Source organism: Schistocerca serialis, chromosome 4 (genome assembly GCF_023864345.2).
Source record: "Schistocerca serialis cubense isolate TAMUIC-IGC-003099 chromosome 4, iqSchSeri2.2, whole genome shotgun sequence".
Classification (NCBI taxonomy): Eukaryota; Metazoa; Arthropoda; class Insecta; order Orthoptera; family Acrididae; genus Schistocerca; species Schistocerca serialis.
This window is the reverse complement of record NC_064641.1, coordinates 287,912,261-287,928,405: the sequence shown is the minus strand read 5'-3', so window position 1 is coordinate 287,928,405 and position 16,145 is coordinate 287,912,261. Positions and strand designations below refer to the sequence as shown.

At 43.4% G+C, this 16,145-nt stretch overlaps 1 protein-coding gene across 3 annotated transcripts in view; it reads left to right on the top strand.

Annotated features, from left to right (window-relative positions):
• LOC126473889 (uncharacterized) overlaps positions 1-16,145 on the top strand; it is a 115,244-nt gene that overhangs the window by 863 nt on the left and 98,236 nt on the right. For all 3 annotated transcript variants that reach the window (XM_050101229.1, XM_050101228.1, XM_050101227.1), the window contains 3 exons: positions 1,951-2,087; positions 10,595-10,822; positions 10,907-10,985. In XM_050101229.1, coding sequence (XP_049957186.1) covers positions 1,951-2,087; positions 10,595-10,822; positions 10,907-10,985 — 444 coding nt within the window. The remainder of the gene's footprint in view (positions 1-1,950; positions 2,088-10,594; positions 10,823-10,906; positions 10,986-16,145) is intronic.

Sequence of the window (16,145 nt, the reverse complement as noted above, 5' to 3'; positions counted from 1 at the left end):
AATTCACACAAAACATCGTTGTAATGTTAATATTGAAAGTAATCATTACTGTTGTTATAATTATACCCATTCCATCCGTAAAATAATGCGGTCTATAGTAACAGATACTTCCATTTTCATTGCTTTTCATTTTTTAACTTTTTTTTTTAATTGCACATGCTTTTAGTGATGTATACTTCCTCTCATATTTATTATCTGGCTCCCTTAGTGGTCATGATTCTTTATGGATATCGTTGCATTTATAGATATTCTTTGAACAAAATTTAACAGTACTTTATTATTGCCCTATTAGCAATTTCTCGTAGCAACAATATTCTTTCATCATGTAGGCCTATATTAATCAAGAAACATTATGTATTAAATTCTTGATTGAGTTCTCTTATGCTGTGGGCGGCCAAACATTTGCACTTTATCCTTTCTTTCACCCAGATTTCGTGCACTGTTTGCTGTGTGGTTGAGTCACACATTAAATAATTACATATTACTGCAAAGCTGCAGCATACTTTATAATAGTATTGATAATGTCATTTCTAGACCTGTTGTCAAGGTGTAGCCTAATGAGTTTCTTGTGGAAGGGGGGGGGGGGATAGAGATACTGCCCCTATTGCTCTGTTGTTAACAGTTCAAATGAAGTCTCAGACTGGTTTAAAGATAGATAAATTGTTCGCAAGTAACAATCTTAGCTTAATGCATCTCAGGTTAACTACATTCATTATCTTGTATGCAGATGGAATTCCTACCGGTTATTTCACGAATTGTCAACCTAAACTTTGGAAAAGAAGTAGTTAATAACTTGTAATTATTTTTCTGTTTGGTTATGGGTAATGAGAATGTGTATTTCATTAATTTTTACAGCCTAAGAAACGTGTTCATAACTCAATTCAGAATAGTAGAAACTGTGTGCTACAGTGTTACTGGGACACTCAATATTCAGGTCAGGTTGAAGGGTGGTTTTAAGTTAGCAAAGCCAGTGATTTTTAATGCGAAATAAAGATTGTGGTAACGTACTGATACTAATCTGTAGTGTAGTGCAATGACCAATTGAAATTTAGTTATAAGAAGAACAGTCGCAAGATAAATTTAATATATGGGCATTAGATAATGGACGAGCCTCTGATGATTATTTTGGTACATATTACAAACATATATTGAACATAAATTACAAAAAATATAAATTTTATCCTGTGCAGTTTATATCATTTTCAAGCAGATTGAATTTTCATGTGTTCTTTCTGCTTTTAGTGTTGGAGTCTTATCACTCAACTTATATTTTGGGATGATGATGTGAATTTGTGAGCATGTCCTTCTAGAATCTAGGTATTATAAACAGCTGTGCTAATGTTCATCTGTTGACAGTGTCATTACATTGATTTTATAAAACTCACTCATAGTGTGTAAGTAAGTCACTAATACTGTACGATACAGTGCGGTGTGCCTCAAAGGGGTGTTTCATTGTAAGAAACCTGTCTGTTAGTGAACATTCCGTGAATTATAGAAATATTAAGAACTGGAGGAAATGAGATGTTAATGTGAATTGCCATCTCATTGTCAGTGTGTAATGTGTGACAACATTGAGAAATAGAAAGGTAAGAATGAATTAAATAAAGAAATTTCCTAATTCATTGTTTTTTACTGAGGCAATGAACATCGTTCTCAAATTCTACACATTAGCTATACCCAATTAGTGAACCAGTTATAGGATGGTGTAGCAAATTGTTTTGTGGCCATCACTTCAGTTTTATTTCAATGAGACGTGATGATATTATTGTCCTGCCATATTTGAGTTGTTTGTGTAATTGTGTTATTGTCCAGTTTATTTGAATGGTTGGCACAATGTCAAGAAACAAAATTGTTTCTCATTTTGTAAATACAGTCCCACAATGAGAATCTTTCTTTTTAAGCATGTCAAAGTGTTTTGCTAGTAATTATTTTTTTGTTGGACACTTTCAGCGGCACAGGATGACATTTCAAAGTTAGATGTATTAGTGTGTGGATCGTGCCACCACGTTTTTCATTTTATTGAAGAATTTCAACAACATAAGGAGAATCAAGAATGTGAGAATCCCACATTTAAGGCAAATTTATCGGTAAGCTATGAATACTTATGTGTACAAATAGCTGTATTCTTTCACCAGTTGATTGTATGTGGTTTCTTTGCTTGGTACAGTTACTGAAATAAAGTATAAAACTGTCACTTTTTGTTAATCATGGGAATGAAATACAGGAACGGGAGCAGACCTTTATAGAGTTGTGGTTGAGATCAAAACAACTTTAACATTCAGTAGATAATTTTTTTAATCACTGAAGCAGAAAAATTAAATACTGCTGCAAATAGGCAACTTCTAATGATCCAAAAGTGATTGCTGCAGTATATTACTATGTATTTTGTGTAGTAGTGTGATTTTTAATACTGGTAAGTAGTAGCTTTTGATTTCTTAGGTGTGCAGAAATGTGCACTTTTGAAGTGACTTTCTCAATTTTGGCTGTTGTTTAGTTTTTATTTCCTAATAGAGGTTTTTCCTCATGAAGCATGTTCTTTCATTTTCTGAAATTCTTTCAGAAGATGTTCTTATTTCATTATAGAGGTTTTTCTTCATGAAGCATATTGTTTCATTTTCTGACCCCCCTTCTGCGCCCTTCTCCCCTCAACCCCATAAAGGTTTGTAGATATGCAGGTGATACAGAACTGGTTTTGATCGGTCTATGTTTGGTCAAAAAGGTTGATGGGAATTGGAAAAAAGAAAAAAATTGCACCATTTGCTAAAGGCTTTGAATTTCTGTGGACTGAGTGCTAAGATGAGACAGTGCCAGTAAATGAGTCGTGGAGTGAGTATTTGGTAGGGGAAGGGGTAGTGTTTGCCACATCAATAATAATTTAATTTTAATTTTGCTGTATAAAATCTTTTTTGAAACAAGTCTTTTATGTCAGTTGCTCTATAGGCTACATACTAATATTGGTGCAGGGAAATGATACTATTAAATAGGTGTAGTATAAGTTTTTAAAGGAGTTATTTGTGTATTGTTGCTGAAACATAGACTGTAAAAGTCATCAGAATCCTCATTTTAGGAACTCATTTGATCTTTATACCCAGAAATGGAGTCTTCACAGAAAGCTTCATGGCAGATTAAACGTGTGTGGATTGAGACGCAAACTTGGAGCCTTGCCTTTCATGGGCAGTGCACATATCCCCCTGTGGGTTCAGAGGTTAGAATAGGCCTGAGGTATTCATGCCTGCAGTAAGAGGTGTCTAAGAGGAGTCTGAAACAGTTTGGCCTTCTGTGAGGGTCCCCTGTAGGGCTAGTGTTTGACCTCCATTCCCCAGAATTCTTCCAAAGAACGAGCCAATTGGGGAAGGGCACTTTACATGAAGCATAGTGTCCATTGTGCACTGAGACCTTCAGCATTTGTTATCGTCGTGGCTTTGCAATTCCGCTCATTCTCCAGCAGTTGGGCAATGACACGTTACTGGGTGTGTTTTCCTCCATCCTCTGTGCAGTGTTGTTTTCTACACATATGATGACCATGTACTACTTTGCACCTCATATCCAGCACGGTAGCCAGTCTGTTGTGGTAGGGCTGCCGTGTACCCTATTGGTTGTAGCCCCCTGACTGCTGATGCCTACACCTTTAACTCCCCATGTATGCCAAGGAGTAGACGCCCGTCTCCCTGGGGCATCGGGACTCTTGGCAATGGCCACCCTGCTAGGTGGCCTTTGCTGAGGCTGGGTGGTGCCCGTGGGGAGGGCCTTTGGTCGGAGTGGACGGCATCAGGGCGGACAACAGGCCATCTCTTGCTGGTGGTCCCACACCAGCAACCTCTAAGCAGTCGAGGTCTAACTTTAATGCGAAGGGGTATGACACCAAATTGTTCCCCTCCCTGGTCACACCATGGGAGGAACACCAGGCTAAGGATGGTAGCAAACCTTATTTGCCCCAGTACCTCGTACGTATGAGAGCTGATGGGGGATCCTTCATGTCGATGAAGCCTCAGTTTTTTGTGGAGAATTTAGAGGACAAGATTGGGGAGATGGAGGGATTGTCCAAAACGCAATCTGGGTCAGTCTTGATAAAAACATCATCCTCTGCCCAGAACAGGTATTACTTGCCTGTGACAAGCTGGGGGATGTTTCTGTTTCCATCACGCCCCATAAGAGCTTAAACATGGTCTAGGGTATTATATTCCTCAAGGACCTTCTTTTGCATTCAGATGACGAGCTACGTGCCAACTTAGAGTGACAAGGTGTTTATTTCATCCGGCGCGTCCATAGGGGCCCAAAGGATAATCAGGCAGCCACTGGTGCCTTCATCTTGGCCTTCGAGGGTGATACATTACTCGAGACAGTCTAGGTGATGGTATACCACTGTGATGTAAAGCCGTATATCCCTCTCAGGATTCGGTGCTTTAAGTGCCGGAAGTTCGGGCATATGTATTCCAGCATCATGTGTCATGTGGACGTCCATCACATCCCAATACTTCATGCGCCTCGCCTCTCATCTATGTCAACTGTGACAAGAAACATTCCCCATGTTCGCTGGTCCGCAGGATTCTACAGAAAGGAAGGAAAATCGTGGACCGACTGACATACACTGAAGCTAAGAGGAAATTTGAACATACTGTGCGCATGACATCGTCCAATGCTGCCACTACAACAACGGTTCCAGCTCCATCCATTCTGCCATTGACAGTTGGCCCTCTGGGCCACAAGACTACGCCCACCCCTTTGATGGTGGGGGGCACTCCTATACCTGTTGCTCCCGCACCACCTACTTCAGTAGCAGTGCCCCTCCAACCATTGGGAACATCAGTCCCCACTTCTCAGCCAGAGAAGTGTGTGTCTTCTTTGGTTACTCTCACTAGGAAGGGGTCACTTGTGTCCCTTCCTTCCCAGTTTCCTACCAGAGGGAAAGAGGACACCTGCCGGTGGATGAAGTGCCCAAAAGCAGCTGGTTGTAGGGCTTTAAGATAGTCCTCAGTCCAGAAGACTGAATAAGTGAAGCCCTCCCATTCAGAGTAACCCAAGGAGCCGCGAGAGAAATCTAAGAAGGAAGACCCCCCAAGAACAAGGAAATTGCAGTAGCACCCATACCACCACTACTTACAAGCTCTGCATCTGAGGATGAGGTGGATGTTCTGGTGTTCACTGAGGGCCTAGATCTTGCCGGACCCTCGGACACAATGGATATAGAATGCTCTGGTACTCAGTCGGTGGCAGCAGATGACCCTGAGGTGTAAACTGCCTCCTTTATTGCTTCATGCCTTCCCAGCCTCACGATGATGTCATCCTCCAGTGGTATTGCTGCGGTTTTTTCCACCACCTGGCTGAGCTACGACAACTGTTTCTGGTATGACATCTGCTTTCTGCATTGCCCTCCAGGAAACCTGGTTCCTGGCGATGCAGACCCCTGCCCTCTGTGGCGATAGGGGATATTACAAGAACCGTAGTGAATATAATAGTGAGTCACGTGGAGTTTGTGTTTATGTCCTGAACTCAGTATGTGGTGAACCTGTGCCCCTTCAAACTCCTTGTGAAGCTGTGGCTGTCAGGATAAGGACGACACAGGAAATAACTGTCTGCAATGTATCTTCTCCCAGATGGTGCAGTACCTCTGAACATACTGGCTGCACTGATTCTTTAGCTCCCTAAACCTTTCCTATGTGTGGGAGATTTTAATGCTCATAACCCCTTGTGGGGTAGCACCATGCTTACTGGCCACGGTATAGAGATGTCGAAAATTTACCGTCTCAACTCAACCTCTGCCTCGTAAATACTGGGGCCCCCCATACATTTCAGTGTGGCTCATAGTGCTAACTGGACCATTGATTTAACACTTTGCAGTTCAGGACTTGTCCCATATGTCCACTGGAGAGCGCAAGATGACTTGTGTGGTAGTGACCACTTCTACACCTTCCTGTCACTCCACTGACGTCATTCCCCTGGATGCCTACCCAGATGGGCTTTAAACAAGGCAGACTGGGAAACTTTCACTTCTGCCGTCATTGTTGAATCTCCCCCACATGGTAACATCCATGTGGTCATTGAACGGGTCACTAGAATGATCATTTCTGCAGCGGAAAAGGCGATCCCTAGTTTGTTATGGTGCCCGCGTCGAAGACAGTACCTTGGTGGTTGCCGGAAATCGCTGAGGCTATTAAAGAGCATAGGCGGGCTCTACAGTGGCATAACGGCACCCTTCCCTGGAGCACGTAATAGCTTTTAAAAGGCTCCACGCCCTGTTCGCCAACTTATAAAAAGATGGAAACAAGAGTGTTGGGAGAGGTACGTCTCAACCATTGGGTACCATATGTCGCCTTCATAAGTCTGGATGAAGATCAGACATGTCTTTGGATATCAGATACTGACATGTCTCCCTGGCATTCATGTAAATGGACTGTTATCTACCGATACAAGTGCACTTGCCGAGCACTTTGCTGCGCACTGTGCTTGGGCCTCCGCTTCCTCACCTTCGTCAGGTTAAGTATAAGTGCTGGCAGCACCTCAATGACCTCCGCTGCCTGAGCAACTCCAACTGGGCTGCAGATAGCTCTACACTGCTGCAACTCTACAGAGCCCTTCAGTGCCGACTTGACTACGGGAGTCTGGTTTATGGTTCAGTGGCACTCTCAACGTTGTGGTTGCTACACCCAGTGCGCCACTGTGGAGTTTGACTAGCGACGGGAACTTCTAGGACGAGTCCGATGTAGAGCGTACTGGTGGAGGCTGGAGTCCTTCCATTGCAGGTTAGGCGTGCACAACTGCTCGCCAGTTACATCACGCACATTCGTAGCTCTCCTGAGCATTCCAGTTACCGTCTCCTTTTTCCAACCACGGCGGTTAATCTCCCACATTGGCAGCCCAGGTCAGTGCTTACGATCGCAATTCGCACCCGATGCCTTCTGTGTGAAGTAGATTACTTCCCTTTACCACCTCCCCTCGGGGTCCATTCGCATATGCCTCCATGGTGTATACCTCAGCCACACCTTCGTCTGGGCCTTTCACATTGCCCTAAGGACTCATTTCCTCCCGTGGCTCTCCGTTGTCGCTTTCTCTCGATTCTTGACGTGTCCTGGGGCTCTGAAGTTGTTTACACCAATGGCTCAGTGGCTGATGGTCACACAAGCTTCACCTAAGTTCACAGAGGTTATATTGAACAGCACTCCTTGCCAGATGGCTACAGTGTTTTCACTGCAGAGCTGGTGGCTATATCTTGTGCTCTTGAATACATCCGTTCATGCTCTGGAAAGTCATTTCTTATCTGTAGTGACTCCTTGAGCAGCCTACAAGCTATTGACCAGTGCTACCTGTGCCATCCTTTGGTAGCAACCGTCCAGGAGTCCGTCTATGCCTGGAACGGCCCAGTCGTTCAGTGGTGTTTGTCTGGACCCCAGGACACAGCATTCCAGGCAATGAGCTGCTGACAGGCTGGGCAAACTAGCTATGCAGAAACCGCTTTTGGAGATTGGCATCTCTGAAACTGAGCCGCGTTCAATATTACTGCACAAGGTTTTTCAGCTTTGGGAAATGGAATGGCATAACCTCAGTCCACATAACAAATTGAACAAACTGTGTGCCATTAAGGAGACTATGAATGTGTGGAAAACCTCCATGCGGGCCTCTCGCCGGGACTCTGTGGCTCTCTGCCAGCTCCGCATTGCCCGTACTTGGGTGACCCACGGCTGTGTCATGCACTGTGAAGACCCCCCTCGGTGTCGGTGCGGTGCTCGGTTGACAGTGGCCCATATTCTGTTGTGCTGTCATGCTTTGGTTGCCCTGTGACATATCTTCAGCTACCAGACTCATTACTGTAAATTTTTACCGACAACGCCTCATCGGCAGATTTAGTTTTTCATTTTATATGTGAGGGTGGATTTATGTCAATATATCTAAGTTTTAGCGCATGTCCCTCATCCCTCTGTGTTCTCTAGCCTAGTGCTTTTAGGCCGGAGGTTTTAATGTGTCGCCGAGTGGCTGGTTTATCATTTTTTATTCTCATGATCGGCCAGCCACAGTCGTCTGCTCTCTTGTTTTAATCCCTTCTAATTGTGTCTTGCATCTCTCTGTGGTTTTCTTGTCCATTGTCCATTGTTGCCCTTCTGTCGTTCATGTTGTTTCCCCCCTCCCCCCAGTAATGTGCGGTACGTCTCGTTTGTTTTATTGTTTTATTCTTTCCCTTGTGTAATTGTTTTAATGGGAACAAGAGACCAATGAGCAGGGAGTTTGGTCCCTTCTCCCTCGTTTAAACTGACCAAAAAGCACATATCAACCGAGTTATAATGGTTCAACTCGGGACAGGGCCTCATAGCTTGACTTTTGCCGGTACCTCATCCTTGCTTTCTAAACTTCAAATGGATCCACACTGTTGGAATAATTTACAGTGGTTTTTATCGCAGCATCACATAGTGAAATGTTCATTGTGGTGTATAGTCGCAAATGAACTAATAACACATTAGTCATTCTGAGTCAAGTGACCCATCTAGAAGATATTCCCGACTTCGACCATCTTCAGGTTTCATGAAATTATTGCAGAATGTATCTAAAGGAGATGCATGAACTTGACCAGGTTTCAGCACCATCTGTAATGTAGTGCAGGTAGTAGAATTGTTTTCACAAGGGCCACTTGCTTTGGAAGTGGAAACACGCAAAAAATCCTAAATCCATTGTTCCTGCAACTTAACCATCTTAACAACTTACCTACTTACTTACTGCTACTTCTTCTTCTTCCTCCTCCTCCTCCTCCTCCTCCTCTCTTTCTCTCACTCGCTCATTTTCAGAAATTATGTAACCGAAGATAACAGAGCAGTGAACTTTGAACAAAATTGCAAAAAAGTACTGTCACATTAAATATTCTCCTTTTTTAACAGTAGATAGTGAGTAGTTCCTTTCACTCACTGGCTATTTCTTGTTAAAATATGGGAAAATTGTCCTAACAAAATTTTTTGAATGAGTTTGAAAATATTATTTGACCCTGACACAGCTTTCTCATCCTCATTTATGTTATTTCTGTATTCTAAACAAAAAGTTGTGTCAGTATGACAAGTAGCAGGCCCTTAGCTCTGTTTGGTCATAACATATGGCTTCCCAATCATGAGGATTTTTTTGTTGGTTTCCAATTCTGGAGAAAGTGACCCTTATGCAAACAACTATAGTTCATACACAGAGTTACAGAAAGAGCTGAAACATGGGAGAAATTCATGCTGGTCACTTAGATACACTCTGTATAAATCCGAACTACCTTAGACCACTAGATCACTTAGCGTGGTATTACACTACGGGAAAAGAGCAACCTACTTAACTCTCTGATATGGTTTCACATGTGAGCTATATGGAAAACAAGCCAATGGCAGAAATACCTGTTAAAGGTATTAATATTAGGCAGTAATGACATGTCCATCATGTTGACCTGAGTGCTACATAAGTAACAATCACTATTTGTGATAAAGGTACGTCGACAATCATAAATATGTTTACGTCACTAACACCACTTGCTATTATGGTGACATGCCTGGAAAGCCAAGCTAGTTAAAGTGCCACTCCCAGGACGTGGGGAGGCAAACCTGCCGTGAATCGAATCCACCTTGCAGATTAATGATGATGGCTGGTGAGCTGGCCAACTTGGTTGTGGTTTTTTGGTGATTTCCCATACCAGGTTAGGTAAATAGTGGGCTGGTACCCTTATCCTTCCTGAGATATACACTACACAAACATTTAGGAACACATGTTAATACTGGGTCATAGATTTACCTCAGGTGCAGACACTTCGGTACGCAGATTCTGTCCCACTGGGAGTGGTAACGTCAAGAAGCACATCTTGCCACCAACTACCACTAAGACTGCCTCAATGCCTACCCTATTGAAGGAACAAGAACAGGCACAAGAAGGAGAAAGAACAATAACTCCTCTTGCTATTATAGACAGTGAGTTTCATTCATACATTTGATACTGACAAAGAGTATTGGTTTTGGATCATAATAGCTGAACAGAACCTCAAGGTCAAATCAGTACCAGCTGTACATGTTTTTTTGCCTTTGCTGCAACAGCTAATGGAGATTAATCACTCTTGATGCTGATGTAGCTCAGATTTGATGGTACACCACACACACTCTTTGGTTGTGTTAAATTTGATCACACTTGTTCATGATTGCCATCATTCTCATTGCTCTGCAACTGTCTTTTTTTTTTCAGATATGCACTCCGTCAAACCTCGTTATGTAACTCAATTTTTTATTTAACTGCCCCTTTAATCACCATTGCTTTCTGTGCTATTTCTGTGAGAAATTTTTGTTCTTGTCTGTGTTTATTTTTTAACATCCTGTACTCTACCCGCATCTTCATAGATTCAGTATTTTAGAATTTCACATTAAAAACTTCAGCAGTGAAACAGACCGTTAATTGATGTCTCCTTATAATTTATAGTTTTTGCTTTTTTTATTTTGAATTCTGCAAGTGCTGATGTTGCTGGACGTCTTCTAAATGATGTATCCACAATCAACATTATCACAGTAATATTTTTATCCATTTGTTGCTACTTTTTAATTTTTTTTATGAAGAAATTCAAGGATTTAAGCATTAACTTTATTATTATTTTTCTTACTAGGAAACAAAGCCACAAGTATGGGCATTTTTGCTTTGGAAGAGTGCAGTAGTTGCACAACAAAGACCAGAAGATAGCAAAGAAAATCTTAATTCATGGAAATTGTATCAAAAATGGTGCAAGATGAAAGAAAGTGTTCGCAATTCTTGGGTTGCAGCAGGAAAAACAATCCAGAGTTTTTCAGTACTCTCGAATGCCAAGCTACAAGAGATCCATAAAAGTTCCCCTGATGTAAGTTCCTTCTTTTTTAACTAAAGCTGCTGAAAATAACCTGTCACAAATACTGCTTTAATGCTTGTAACTGTATTTTTCCAGGGAAAGGGTAAAACAGTAAATTTAAAGCCAGCTGAAAATGATGAAAATGATGTGCTTAAAACATCAGATGATTCAAAAAGTAAGTTGAAGTGTTAATATAATCTTTATATCCTTTGATAACTTTGAGTATTATTTATTATTTTATAATATGTTGTGAGGGTGGTGTGTGTCTTACAAGGGAATATTCCCAAGTGTCGATAAATGATCTTGAAGAGACATGGTGTGTGTGTGGAGGGGACAAAACAGTGCAGCACATGATATAAGAACATAGGCTTCTGCGGCCAGTGTAATAGTGATTAAATTCTTCTGGGTATAATGCTGTGTCATTGCTAAAATCTAACAACAATAATAAACTAAAACCAATGTTTCGGCCGAATTGCAATGGCCTTCCTCAGGGCACGACTGGTTTTGCATGGGGATAGGTGCTTCTATTTATTACAGACTATCAGTGTCTGACGTCTACATCTAAATCTACATGATTACTCTGCAATTCACATTTAAGTGCTTGGCAGAGGGTTCATCGAACCACAATCTTACTATCTCCTTACCATTCCAGTCCCGGAAAGCGCGCGGGAAAAATGAACACCTAAACCTTTCTGTTCGAGCTCTGATTTCTCTTATTTTATTTTGATGATCATTCCTACCTACGTAGGTTGGGCTCAACAAAATATTTTCACATTCGGAAGAGAAAGTTGGTGACTGAAATTTCGTAAATAGATCTCACCGCGCCGAAAAAGTCTTTGCTTTAATGACTTCCATCCCAACTCGCGTATCATATCTGCTACACTCTCCCCTATTACGTGATAATACAAAACGAGCTGCCCTTTTTTGCACTTTTTCGATGTCCTCCGTCAATCCCACCTGGTAAGGATCCCACACCGCGCAGCAATATTCTAACAGAGGACAAACAAGTGTAGTGTAAGCTGTCTCTTTATTGGACTTGTTGCATCTTCTAAGTGTCCTGCCAATGAAACGCAACCTTTGGCTCACCTTCCCCACAATATTATCTATGTGGTAATTTTTACACCCAGGTACTTGGTTGAATTGACAGCCTTGAGAATTGTACTACACTCCTGGAAATGGAAAAAAGAACACATTGACACCGGTGTGTCAGACCCACCATACTTGCTCCGGACACTGCGGGAGGGCTGTACAAGCAATGATCACACGCACGGCACAGCGGACACACCAGGAACCGCTGTGTTGGCCGTCGAATGGCGCTAGCTGCGCAGCATTTGTGCACCGCCGCCGTCAGTGTCAGCCAGTTTGCCGTGGCATACGGAGCTCCATCGCAGTCTTTAACACTGGTAGCATGCCGCGACAGCGTGGACGTGAACTATATGTGCAGTTGACGGACTTTGAGCGAGGGCGTATAGTGGGCATGCGGGAGGCCGGGTGGACGTACCGCCGAATTGCTCAACACGTGGGGCGTGAGGTCTCCACAGTACATCGATGTTGTCGCCAGTGGTCGGCGGAAGGTGCATGTGCCCGTCGACCTGGGACCGGACCGCAGCGACGCACGGATGCACCCGAAGACCGTAGGATCCTACGCAGTGCCGTAGGGGACCGCACCGCCACTTCCCAGCAAATTAGGGACACTGTTGCTCCTGGGGTATCGGCGAGGACCATTCGCAACCGTCTCCATGAAGCTGGGCTACGGTCCCGCACACCGTTAGGCAGTCTTCCGCTCACGCCCCAACATCGTGCAGCCCGCCTCCAGTGGTGTCGCGACAGGCGTGAATGGAGGGACGAATGGAGACGTGTCGTCTTCAGCGATGAGAGTCGCTTCTGCCTTGGTGCCAATGATGGTCGTATGCGTGTTTGGCGCCGTGCAGGTGAGCGCCACAATCAGGACTGCATACGACCGAGGCACACAGGGCCAACACCCGGCATCATGGTGTGGGGAGCGATCTCCTACACTGGCCGTACGCCACTGGTGATCGTCGAGGGGACACTGAATAGTGCACGGTACATCCAAACCGTCATCGAACCCATCGTTCTACCATTCCTAGACCGGCACGGGAACTTGCTGTTCCAACAGGACAATGCACGTCCGCATGTATCCCGTGCCACCCAACGTGCTCTAGAAGGTGTAAGTCAACTACCCTGGCCAGCAAGATCTCCGGATCTGTCCCCCATTGAGCATGTTTGGGACTGGATGAAGCGTCGTCTCACGCGGTCTGCACGTCCAGCACGAACGCTGGTCCAACTGAGGCGCCAGGTGGAAATGGCATGGCAAGCCGTTCCACAGGACTACATCCATCATCTCTACGATCGTCTCCATGGGAGAATAGCAGCCTGCATTGCTGCGAAAGGTGGATATACACTGTACTAGTGCCGACATTGTGCATGCTCTGTTGCCTGTGTCTATGTGCCTGTGGTTCTGTCAGTGTGATCATGTGATGTATCTGACCCCAGGAATGTGTCAATAAAGTTTCCCCTTCCTGGGACAATGAATTCACGGTGTTCTTATTTCAATTTCCAGGAGTGTATTTATCGAGTAATCGAATTCCAACGGATTTCTTTTGGAACTCATGTGGATCATCCCACACTTTTCGTTATTTAGCGTCAACTGCCACCTGCCACACCATACAGCAATCTTTTCTAAATCGCCTTGCAACTGATACTGGTCTTCCGATGACCTTACTAGACGGTAAATTGCAGCATCATCTGTGAACAACCTAAGAGAACTGCTCGGATTGTCACCCAGGTCATTTATATAGATCAGGAACAGCAGATGTCCCAGGACACTTCCCTGGGAAACACCTGATATCACTTCAGTTTTACTCGATGATTTGCCGTCTATTACTACGAACTGCGACCTTCCTGACAGGAAATCATGAATCCAGTGGCACAACTGAGACGATACCCCATAGGCCCGCAACTTCATTAGAAGTCACTTGTGAGAAACGGTGTCAAAAGCCTTCCGGAAATCCAGAAACACGGAATCAACCTGAGATCCCCTGTCGATAGCGGCCATTACTTCGTGCGAATAAAGAGCTAGCTGCGTTGCACAAGAACGATGTTTTCTGAAACCATGCTGATTACGTATCAATTGATCATTCCCTTCGAGGTGATTCATAATGTTTGAATACAGTATATGCTCCAAAACCCTACTGCAAACCAACGTCAGTGATATAGGTCTGTAGTTCGATGGATTACTCGTACTACCCTTCTTAAACACTGGTGCAACCTGCGCAATTTTGCAGTCTGTAGGTACAGATCTATCGGTGAGCGAGCGGTTGTATATGATTGCTAAGTAGGGAGATATTGTATCAGTGTAATCTGAAAGGAACCTTATCAGCATACAGTGTGGACCTGAAGACTTGTAAAACTTTTAATTGGCCCTCTAATATTATTGGCTAGTCATGACGTAAGGGAAGATGGAAAGAAAGAGGCTATTCATGGATGTCCATGTTGTCAACGATTGGTAGCTGTCCACCAATCAGCGTTCGGCTTCTGGTTTTCAAGTTTTCCTCCTGGTGTGCGCGGAAGTGGACTGACAGTTGCTCTACAGCTGTTTGTGCAGATACGTCCATGTCCCGTGTAGCTTCTGCCCCGCAACTGGGATGGCCGGCAGCCAGGACGCTGGGAGTTTGTAGCCATCTTCTCTGTTGATGTTGTCAGGCTGCTTAATAATTTCGATCGCCTCCCGTATTTTGCTTTCTCGCATCCATGATTCTTTCTCCAGTACTCGGGCTTCCTGGAACCTGATAGGTTGTCCACAGTGAGAACGCAAAATACGGGAGGCAATCGAAATTATTAAGCAGCCTGACAACATCAGCAGAGAAGATGGCTACAAACTCCTGGAGTCCTGGCTACCGGCCATCCCAGTCCAACGGGCCGCGAGCGGTCACGGGGCAGAAGCTACACGGGACACGGACGTATCTGCACAAACAGCTGTAGAGCAACTGTCAGTCCACTTCCGCGCACACCAGGAGTAAAACTTGCTGACAAGAAGCCGATCGCTGATTGGCGGACAGCTACCAATCGTTGATGACATGGACATCCACGAATAGCCTCTTCCCTTCCATCTTCCCTTACGTCATGACTAGCCAGTCATATTAGAGGGCCAATTAAAAGTTTTACGACAATGATGTCAGGCATCGATAGTCTGTAACAAATAGAAGCACCTATCCCCATGCAAAACCAGTCGTGCCCTGAGGAAGGCCGTTGCAATTCGGCCGAAATGTCGGTTTTAGTTTATTATTGTTGTTAGTTTTTAGCAATGACGCGGCATAATACCCAGAAGAATTTTAATCACTAGTGCAGCGCAAATTTTTATGTTGGTGCCCAATTTCACCTTTAAGGGGTGAAACACACCACAAATGGTAATTGAGCATTTTAGGTTTAGAGGGAATATCTTTGAAATGATGATAAAAAAATCTATGTAAAAGTTGATCAGTAATTAATGTTCTTAAAAACTGTGTAATCGAAATTCGTAAGAATTTAAAATTTTGCAAAATACCTCACCACCATTAATTAATTTTGAAAAATGGAAAATTTTGTTACGACATACATCAAGGAACCTTTCAAGCCACAAACATCCCTGCATAATAAATCTGGTTTCTGAAATACCATTTTTGGGAAACAAGCTCTACATAATGTGCTGTCGGAGTATTTTTAGCATACCTAATTGAAATGTCTAAACATTCATTACTATTCTAAATATTTATTTTACTTATATTTACCACCGAGCGAGGTGGCGCAGTGGTTAGCACACTGGACTCGCATTCGGGAGGACGACGGTTCAATCCCGTCTCCAGCAATCCTGATTTCGGTTTTCCGTGATTTCCCTAAATCGCTTCAGGCAAATGCCGGGATGGTTCCTTTGAAAGGGCATGGCCGATTTCCTTTCCAATCCTTCCCTAACCCGAGCATGAGCTCCGTCTCTAATGATCTCGTTGTCGACAGCACGTTAAACACTAACCACCACCACTACCACTTATATTTGTTTTAGGTCTTAAATTGTTGTTTTATGTTTTACATTTATGGTATTTTTGTTTTTCAGTTTACCGTTTCACACATAGTAAGTAACTATTTATTGTGATAAAAAATAATTACCCCGATGACAGTCTGTAAAGAAATTCTTAAAACATAATTTTATTTTACACCATGCACATAAAATTTCTTCATGTAATGTAGGAGGGAAGAAAGCCAGAATTACATTGCCATGGGCGGAGCTTGTGTAGTACGCATTTCTGCCGCTGGGTGTGTGTAGCACAACTCCTTGACAATT